Genomic DNA, 10,326 nt, shown 5'->3' on the forward strand with positions numbered 1-10,326 from the left:
TACAAGATCACTTGTGAGCACTGATACAGCAAGGAAGAGAGAGAGAAAAAGTGTGTGTGCGTGTGTGTGTGTGTGTGTGTGTGTGTGTGTGTGAGTGAGAGAAAACAAATTCCTCCCAGCTCTGTCTTGATAAAGGTTCAGCTCTCGAGGGAGCAGGACTGTCAGAGCTAAAGAGAGAACAAGAGGGAGATACAGAGTGTGTGTACAATATTACTACACCGGGGTGTGTGTGTGTTTCCGCTATGACAAGAGCAAAATAAGATTAGTTTTATTAAGGGAAATACAAAAACATGCAGCATTCGATAAGCTACTGTTTAAGTTTTAGGACACATATTCTATATACTATTTTACTGTAAATACAGTGATTCATGTTCATTGATCTGAAATATAGAGATGGATTATTGTTTTATCAGATAACATGTTTTACTTGTTTGCAGTATTCAGCCAGTTCACACACCTTCACACACGTTGATTAGACCTGAGTCTGTTGCAGAGGTTATTCACTGCCATCAAGTGGACAGATGTAGCACAACAGAAAAACTTCAAATGTTCTACTTCTTGTTTTATTTGCCCAGGTTTTGCATTACCTGTTCCTGAGATTTCTGCCTTCTTCTTATTTAAAAGGAGAGACATGATTTTTGTGGTGCTTTAAAATTACATTTGAGAAACTCAGCATTTAGTTTTTCCAGATCCAGTGTCCTGGTTACTCTGGATAAGCCACAGACTTCAACAGTTTTCTTTGTAACTAGTTTCTACAAAACAGAGGACCCCCTGATACGATGTAAAGGATTATTTGAGCATGTTCTTAAATATTAGCTGAGATCCTCTAATGTCATATCACACCGTTATGTTTAGTTAAAGTTGTTCAATTGTTAACAGTGAGAACCAATAGTATGAGGAATATATAAAATAATCCAAAAGAAGTTGCAGATACAACAAATAAATAAAGTTACTTCTTAAATACCATTAAACAAACCTCAGAACAAAAGTGCACACTCACCACTATATGTTACAACACAGTAATCCTGAATCTGCTTTTGCTTTGAATCCTAAAATCTAGCTGCATAGCTTAGCACTTCATATCCACTAGGTGGTGGAGCAATAAGTTTGTTTTTTTATAAAGGAAGCATGTCATGGCTGCAACAAAGCCTTTATATACAAGCGCAGGTACAAGCAGTCACCTTCATCAATGTGCAGAAGATTACTCAGGAGCATCTTCACATTTGTCTTGGTCAGCTATCTTCAGCACTGTCAGAGAGAGAGAAATGTTAATGAACTATTAACTAAATTAAGTTCAGATCAAGTAGGATTATATTACTGTATCATAATAAGAACAACAACAACCTTAGTTTCTTTTCATCGTGACCATATTGTTGGTGACAGTGAACTCTGAGGCAACGTCAGCCGAGTTTAGAGACAACGTTTCATGGGGCATCTGAAAGAGTCCATGAGTGAGAGTGAGATGATGAACTATGAAAGAACAGCGATTTGTTTTTTGTGCAATGTGTATGGCTGAGAGCTGACCAGGACTGGGGGAGCCATGAAGAGATAATTAAAGGGGTAGTGCAGCAGGTTCAAGCAGGTGGAGGAGTATAGATCTGCATAACGCATCAGCTGGCTGGCAAACAGCGTCTGTCTGGCACCGCTGCGCAGGAGGCTGCCCATCTGGCCATAAGACATGTCCATTCTGTAGGTCAGTACCTGCCAACACAAACAACAAACCACATTAGCAGAAAAACCTGGACAGAGTGTATTAAAATATCTAAAACCCAACTGGTTATAGACATCCTGCATTTGGCTTTTAAATGATGATTATGGTCTAGATGAGCATTTAAGAGATAGACAGTGTGTAGGATTCTTTGGTTTTTGAAGTATTTAAGAACTTTTTTAAAATCCTCAATCTGGTTCACACTGAAACAAGAGCTTTCTAATATTCCATGTGTCAACTGCAGTAATCAAATTTTTGATGCACTGATTTGGGCTGTCAACATAAAGGGAGGGAGGGAGAATTTGAATGAACAACCAAACTTTAAACTTCATCCTGGTGATGTCTTGATGCCTGAATGTTACTAATGACAGTAAAGCTGTGTGTTAAATGTTCCCAGCAGCAAAAAGAAACACAAGAATATCCAATGTAGTTAAAACAGCAACTTCTTCGCCAACATGATGCGTCCATTTATACCTGTGAGCTTGAAGAATTGAACATAAGGTTGTGTTTGGATAGTTAGAGCTCACCTTCATTCTTGTCTGAATGATATCGATGTCAGGACAGTTGGAACTGCCACTGTCCAGGTGCCTTCAGAAGACCAACACAGAAAACAATGAATAATAACAATGGCTTACAAATTAAAAATAACTGAAGTTATACTTAAATGCCCAGACTAATGATGTAGTCACGTTCTAAATTATAACACAATCATTTTTTAGGGTATAATTGAAGATGGTGTAGTCACAGATCATAATGTATTTATCCATTCCATGTGAACAGATGACAAATGTATTATTTATTAGTGTTTATACATTTCATAAACATCCAACAAGTGTTAATTAGCAAGTACAGAAGAACTCACTTGTAAAGTTCAGCTAAGAAGACGTCAAGACGTTTCAGCTCCTCAAACAGACCTGCAAAACAAGAAAGCCATTAAGACTTTGAAATGATCACAATACAACAAGAACAACAACAACAATGTTGTCTAGTTGCGCTTACTTTTCTTCTGGTCCCACACTTGCAGCTCTTTGTTGAGTTCCGGTACGACCAGAAAAGTCTTCCAGCCCTGACGTTTCTTAGACTTGAGAATGTCGCCAAAAATGTGGTCGCCAACGTAGAGGATGTCTTTACCTTTAACATCCAGCAGATCACAGATGCTGTCTGAAGATCCTGTAAACATTTATTCAAATGGAGGAGGGATTAAGTTGCAACAATGTATCCATATCCACATGTACACAGAAAAACACGTACATATGGAAGCAGAAAAAGGCTGCGTTAATTACACTTTATAAGCAACTGAAGAACTAACTTTGAAATGTAACCCCTAGTGAACCTATTTAATACTGAACAAAAAGGTATAGCATTGAAATATTTTACTTTTAAAACCATCTTCATATGTTGGAATTCCAATTTTGACATTTCCAGAAAGTCTTGTTGCACACACAACAAAATTATTTTTCAGGTTTTTTTTTTTATTAATTGTTTTTAGTGTTAAGGAATTCAATCCGAAGATGAAAGCATCTAGAAACTAAATAAAACATTATATATTTAATCTGTTCAGATTAACTTGATTTCTTTCCTATTCAGGCCAGAAGAATCAAGTTAAACATTATATTTTGAACATTGTTAAACTCCTGCTGCCGTGGAAGAATTAAAATGAGCAAGTGGACAAGTTTTATTACTTTTACACTTGAATTTGTGACGTTTTTCAGATTTGAGATCACTAACCATAAAATACTAAACTTTCTCCATATAGCACCTTTTAAAACAATTTTACTGGGTGCTTTACAAACTAGAAACTATTTAAAAATGACCTAACCCAGCATATAAAAGTACATTCAGTAAAACAAAAACTTCTCACTGTCAATGCCATTTAGTTTCCTGTTTTATGTTGTCTATTCAATCCCTGTGTATATGATTCTCTGTTGTTTGTTCATAGTTGTGTATTACCTGTGTCCTTCCTGTCTTTTGTCTTCCCTTGTTCTATCCTTGTGTATGTTTCATGCTTCAGTTTCCTGTTTTACTTTGTAGTGTCTGTTTCTCCTGCGTCATGTCTTCTTTTACTTCCTGCCTTGTGTTTTCCGGGATGGTCTGCCTTGCCCTGACGCGTTCCACCTGTTCATCAGCCCTCGTTACATTGTGTATTTAGTCTCTATTCTTTCTTTGTCTCTTGTCAGTTCATTGCCGTTTTCCCCGTGTTAGTCCCTGCGTCTCTTCATCCTTGTGTTTAACTTCCGTGTCTAAAGTTTTGCAAGTGGATTAAATAAACAGACAGAAATTAATCTCACCTCCGGAGTAAACAGTTCCATGTTGAAGGTCACCTGTGTAAGTCCCAATCCGAAGCTTTCCTGTGAACTGTGTCCCAAAATACAACACATTATTATGACCTGGTGGTTCAAACACTAACATGTAAATCTTCAGTATGAGGCACTTCTTCATACTGTGTCCACTTGTCTCAGCACAGTCCCCTCTCCAAAGAACAGTGGCTTTCTGGTGTCTACAACGATGAGGTCGAAGAAGGAGCGCCAGGACTGTTTTGGATTTTCAGGCTAGAAACCAAGATAATGTTTATTCACATGATCATGATAAATTAAATGGATATTTTCTGAATATTTAAAGCAGAGATACAATTGTCTCACCTTAGCATTATTTTCAAGCAGGTATTTCATAATTTCCTTAATAAGAAATGAGAAAGAAAATGTAAAAGTCTCCAGTTTATTTTCATATAATGAATGTTTAGTCACTGTTTGTTTGAAGGCTCACCTTAGTGTAATTGTAGTCACTGTTGGTGGCGAGGAAGACCTTGGCCACCACTTTAAGCCGGGTCAAAAGTACAGGGAGATTTGACTGTAAAGAACACATTCATTTGTTTACTATTTTAACAATTTTCCAACATAGACATTATCAGAAAAAATGCCCAGCATGGGAGGAACTTCCAGCGCTAGCTCAAGAAGTTCAAACTGCCTAAAGAGCAGCTGGTGCAATTTTAATCTGCAATAATCCTGTCTCTTCTGTGCACGGCCAAATGTAGTTTGGATCAGCCACCCAACAGGACAAGAACAGACTACAGCGGAAAATCATTGGTGACAACCTGCCCTCCATCGCCAGAGTCAGGAAAAGTCCAGGTAACATAACTGCAGAGCATTCACAACCTGGACACAATCAGTTCCAAACTCTTCCGTCTGGTAGGCGTTTACACAACACTGTATGAGCACAAAATGAGCAGACATTTCCCGCAGGCTGTCACTATGGAGAACATTTAACATTGTCTATAGTGCTAGGAAAGTCCCTGTGCAATAACCCTATAACCAAGCATCTGCTTTGCCAATAAATGATATATTTCATAGTTTGAATATTCATTGTTCTTTAACATCTCAATATCCTCACTATCAATAGAAACATAAGCATTGCTGTATACACAGTGTATATACTGTGTTACTGTAGTATCAAATCCTAACAAGAGTTATCTCAAGACACTTTACAGATAGAGTAGGTCTAGGTCACACCCCAAGAGCCAGCATTTAGTGCGAGAGTTGCAAGAAAAAACTCTCTTTTAGGCAGAAACCTTAAGTGGTGAGAAAAACTTGCTTTTAGGGAGAAACCTCGGACAGACCCAGGCTCTTGGTAGGCGGTGTCTGATGGTGTCGGTTGGGGGTGTGATGAACAATGGAAATTAGAGTCCCAGTTAAGATAATGGAACTGTGACTAGAAAGTGTAGTTGTAGTAGTTCATGGCATAGCAGGGCGTTGCAGGGTAGAGCAAGGCATACTGGGATGTAGCAGTGCGTAGCAGGGTGCTGCAGGGCATAGCAGGCCTTAGTAGGGCATAGCAGGGCATAGCAGGGCATAGCAGGGCGCGGAGCAGGACCACGGCAAAAGCTTCAACAATGAGTTAGGTGCTACCCAAATCCAAGGAAAACTGCGGGGCGAAAAAACATGAGGACTCCGGGGAATAAGCTTCCCAGAGCTTAGTTAGCAACTTCTGGAACATGGATGCACACAGATGGAAAGAGAGAAGAGCTCAGTGTGTTAAAAGAAGTACCCTGGCAGTTTAAAACTATCACAGCATAACTAAGAGCTCCTCCAAGGCAAACCTGAGCAAGCTCTATAAGGGTCGGTAGATAAATCTGACAACTACAGTACAGAATGGTCACATGTTTGTTTACCTTTGATTAGCTTTTTTTCCCTTGTTTTTAGCTGTATGTCTAGTTATATGTACATTGAGCGCAACAAAAAACTAGATTTCAATTCCATGTTTGTGTTCACACATACTTGACCCTTACAGCTGATTGTCATTCTAATCTTGTCAGTTTACTCACATCTTTGATTACGTATTTATCCAAATTCTTGATAGTCCGTTCCTTCAGGGTTCCCTGTACCGCAAACACATACAGTATAACAGTTAGAGACAAAGTGTGATTTGCCATGCTAACAATGTGTCCCATTGTACATTACACATCTTGAGATTTGCTAATTTAATTCACTGTGTCGTGAATAAAGTCCATCGCATCTCTAACGTCCTGGAACATGCTCCTGTAGGACATTAACAAGTCGCCGTGCTGGAAACCTTTCAGGAGCCTGGAAGGAATTTAGCAGCAGAGAAAGAGTGGTTAAGTTTGACAATTAATTCCCTGGTTTCTTTATAGTCGCAGAGAGAACAGTCAAACGTATATGAGGGTAACAACACAAGTCCACTCACACTGTGTATCTGGTGCATCTAGTGAAGAAGTCCACAAGGCAGGTGTAGAGGTACGTCTCTGCAGGTTCCAGGGAAACAGAGGTCAGTTAGTTCAGTTTTAAGTTGCTGATTTCATATATCAACTTCCTTTTTTAAATGAGTATGAAATGCAGACAATAATATATTTGAATTCTCAGGAGTTTGGGATAGCAAAGATTACATAATCACCCATTTAATATTAACATAACTGTGAAATTCAACAATTCTACAGGTGGATTTTATACCTGAAAGATTGAAGAGAGTGTTTAGAATGTAGAAACGGTCGGTGTCGTCTCTTTGAATGAACTTGTTGGGGTAGTAGTTGTGAATGTCTTCTCTTTGGAACACAAACATAACACGGGTCAAATACAAACTGTGTTACAAATACACAAACCCCAGCTAACTGACTGAAACGAAACAAACTATGTGAAATCTTATGATAATCTATTAAAACAAAACAAATTAGATGCACTTATGTGAATCTGCTGCTGTGGTTTGTACCAGAAAATAAGTAAAATCTCATGAAAGCTCATCTCAGTTGCCCGTCGCGCTGCCGTCATTATTCGCAGTTTGTGTCAATTCATAATAAATAGTAGCATTCAAAAACATACAGCCATGGCAGGTTGGAAATCAACTGGGTTTCCCCAGTCGCAGCAAAAAATTATCTTTTTTTTAAAATCATTTTAGAATGGGTTTTATCGATGAAACAGGTATATCTTTGGGACTGTTATTGCCAATCTTCATTCTAACCCCAAACGGTCATCAGACACCGCCTACCGAGAGCCTGGGTCTGGGTCTGGGTCTGGGTCTGGGTCTGTCCAAGGTTTCTTCCCAAAGGGGAGTTTTTCCTCGCCACTGTCGCACTGTTGCTTGCTCTAGAGGAAACTACTAAAACTCTTGGGTCCTTGTAAATTCTGGAGAATGGTCTAGACCTGCTCTATCTGTAAAGTGTCTTGAGATGACTCTTGTTATGAATTGATACTATAAATTAAATTGAATTAAATACTGTATGTCAATGATTTACTAACAATACAAAAAGAATATGCCAACATTTTTGTTCTGCATTTTGTAAAGAGATTTTGACTTTACCCATTAAGGAAGCGGAAGCCATGACTGCAAACCAAAATGTTCCCATTTGAATCCACCTTCAGAAGGTTCCCGTATGTGGTGTCGATCACTAAACCGCTGATGGCGGGGGGGCGGAGGGGGGGGAAGCAAAAGGAAGTGTGAAGGAGGTTATGACGACATTACATAAACTGGCAGTTGAAGCAGATATAAAGGGGGCAACTGTGTTTATTTCAGGACTGCAGCTACCAGAATATTGCTTATTAATCTACTGATCATTTATTATGATTAATCGATTAATTGTTTGATCTGTGCAATCTAAAAAATAGTGAAAACAACCCATAGCAATTACCTAAAAGCTCAAATATTGATGTCATGTTTGTTAGTTTTTACTTTGATTGAATTGTTTATTAAATAATTTGTACAGAAACCCTCGGAAAACGTGTTGATTCATTTCAAGGGGTTCATCCTTAAAATTTTAAAACAAAACAAATTTGTTTCTGAAGTACATCCGATGAATGGATTACTTCATTGTTGCGTGACTTCTCAATTACGGAGGTAGATTTAAAACTAACCGTGTGGGGAAGCTGGGGTCGTATGTGTAGCGTAGAAGCTCATGAGGGTATCCGACAGACACCATTCTGTCTCTTATCAGCTCAAAGCCCAGGCTCTCGTAGTCAGGAGACTTATACACTGCAATCGCAAACAAACAAACACAAGCACCATTAGCATAAAGCCTGTAAATATCATTTGGCAAGTTTAAGAGAGAATCCTAAAGCTAGATTAAAGAACTCAATGCGACAGAGTTTAGATTTAGAACCTTCTCATGGCGACGCAACATGTTACGAACACAAAGGTTTTTCGGTAACATACTTGCCACCGTGTAGTCCATGTCAAATCCATAGCATTTGATGTTCTCCAATGTCAGACTTCTGTTGGCGAACACCCTTTGATCAAACACAACAACACAGCGGAAGTCAGACATCACAAGGCCTCAGTGAAGTGTTATTGTGGGTTCAATGCACATTCCATGTCTGTGGTGGATTTGGCTGATGGGGTTTCTTAAGGTTAAGTGTTGCAGTTCTTGTTTGCATTAGTTCTACCCAGAGTTTCTGTTCATGTGGGCCTGAGGTGAAGTCATCATTTAAAGCGAAGAGACGATTTAAAGTCAGGATTTGTTGCTTTTCTGTGACATTATTAGGTTTCCTCATGGTTGCTTTCATGGCTCTTTTATTTGGATATTGTTTCATTACCCTTTACTAGCTTCACTGATTCAATGACAAATTACAAACAAAAGGTTCCAGGATGTATTTTTTCAACCGACTGCCGTGTTGACCCGTGTAACTGTACAGTACATGGGTTTCCTGTGTCACTAGATGCTCCTCTTTATCAGTGACAGCCTGACAGAGAGAGAGAGAGGCCTATCTGCAGCACCTCCAGTCTGGATGGCCCAGTCTCAACCCTCCCTGACAGTTCATTCATATAGGGTTGCTGTAAATTATTTACCTGCAAGCTCTTGTTTTGTAAGTGTGTTGCTGTGAGCTATTGAGGATCTCTTCCTGAGATCAATCCAGCACATAAAAGCTGTCAGGGACCAAGTGTTTCTGGTGCAGGAGCACAGAGGGGCAGCTACTGGCTTCAGTCTGTGGTGATTCAAATATTTAGTAATGATGGGGTGCAAATCTTCAGACGATAGAAACAGGCGGGGAGGGTCAGAAAGCATTTGTGAGTTTTAAAACATGTAGCCTAATGCCCTAATTATTGTGACTTGTTAATGATGTAGAAATAAATACAATGACTTCTCCAGATCTGGTGTTGTCACCAATAAGACACAGAAATGACAAAAAAGTACTACAAAAAGTAGCTTTTCTATGAAAATAATTACGACAACTTCATAAATTCTTCTGTTATGTCAGTTGAAAAGGATATTAAAAGCATTAGTGCTGTTCAGAGTACAGTTGTGTATTTCATTGCTATTACCCTAAATCAAATGAACTCACATTTGGTCAAAGCCCCGCTTCACCCTGGGTTCATCAGTGGAGGTGTTGGGATCTGTGTCCATTGCTTTCTTCAAACTTTCAACGAAGATGGCTGATGTGTCCAACTCCAGTGACTTAGGTCTATACAACTGTCCTGTGGTCTGCTTGTCGGCACTTTATGCATACAGTCATTGGAAAGGCATTTAAATGTCCAAATGTGCACAAATTTTATAGGCGTGGACATGTTTTTCTCTATTTCGTACGCAAGCTGAAACTCCACCCTGTGACTTTCTACTTGTTGGTGATGTAAACAGCCGCGGGGCGCGCACATCCTGCCTCTTGCCTTTTGCGTTTGCCACGCACTCGTCAAGATATTTAGCTTTGAACCTGTAGATTGCGTTATCAGGGGCGCACACATGTGTCGGGGCTGCACGCCTGCGTAATAGCTTGGAGTTCCCCCATGATGTTTGCCCCGCCGTTACCCCAACAGCCAAACTGGGTTCATCAAAGCTAAACATTTGAGATATTTGAACAATTAATTTGCCTTTAGTTTCACCTAAAGTGGCACGGCACAAGTAGGCAAACAGAGCCCTGTTGAGCCAATAGTCAGCGTAATGCACAGGCCTACGTACATTATCAAAAGTACAATCCCTAAATACAGTGTGTGTGTGTGTTTGTGTGTTTGTATGTGTGTGTGTGTGTGTGTGTGTTTGTGTGTTTGTGTGTGTGCGTGTGTAAAATATTTTATCATTTCAGGGAGATGAACGAGTATTCATGTTTTCACAATGTGCTTTGCGCGTGAGGAGTTATTTTTCTTAAAAGATACAAACTGTATTTGTGTCATGTAAGGGAACCTTT

At 39.4% G+C, this 10,326-nt stretch overlaps 1 protein-coding gene across 4 annotated transcripts; it reads right to left on the reverse strand.

Annotated features, from left to right (window-relative positions):
• Positions 1-230: 230 nt before the first annotated feature.
• nt5c2l1 (5'-nucleotidase, cytosolic II, like 1) lies at positions 231-9,796 on the reverse strand. Of its 4 annotated transcripts, XM_034896487.1 has the most exons (18): positions 9,490-9,795; positions 8,363-8,436; positions 8,065-8,182; positions 7,514-7,609; positions 6,670-6,761; positions 6,407-6,464; positions 6,192-6,285; positions 6,027-6,080; positions 4,472-4,555; positions 4,348-4,383; positions 4,150-4,257; positions 3,997-4,063; positions 2,708-2,878; positions 2,571-2,622; positions 2,236-2,296; positions 1,525-1,701; positions 1,345-1,435; positions 231-1,248 (listed from the first exon to the last, which is right to left on the reverse strand). In XM_034896487.1, exons 1-17 carry the CDS (start codon positions 9,549-9,551, stop codon positions 1,346-1,348), a joined length of 1,494 nt encoding a protein of 497 aa, XP_034752378.1. In that variant the 5' UTR covers positions 9,552-9,795; the 3' UTR covers positions 231-1,248; position 1,345. The 4 variants fall into 4 exon arrangements, with proteins under 4 accessions (XP_034752378.1, XP_034752379.1, XP_034752380.1 ...); XM_034896488.1 differs by lacking the exon at positions 9,490-9,795 and having other exon boundaries at positions 8,363-8,489; XM_034896489.1 differs by lacking the exons at positions 231-1,248; positions 1,345-1,435 and having other exon boundaries at positions 1,471-1,701; positions 9,490-9,796.
• Positions 9,797-10,326: the final 530 nt, after the last annotated feature.

Source organism: Etheostoma cragini, chromosome 16 (genome assembly GCF_013103735.1).
Source record: "Etheostoma cragini isolate CJK2018 chromosome 16, CSU_Ecrag_1.0, whole genome shotgun sequence".
Taxonomy (NCBI): domain Eukaryota; kingdom Metazoa; phylum Chordata; class Actinopteri; order Perciformes; family Percidae; genus Etheostoma; species Etheostoma cragini.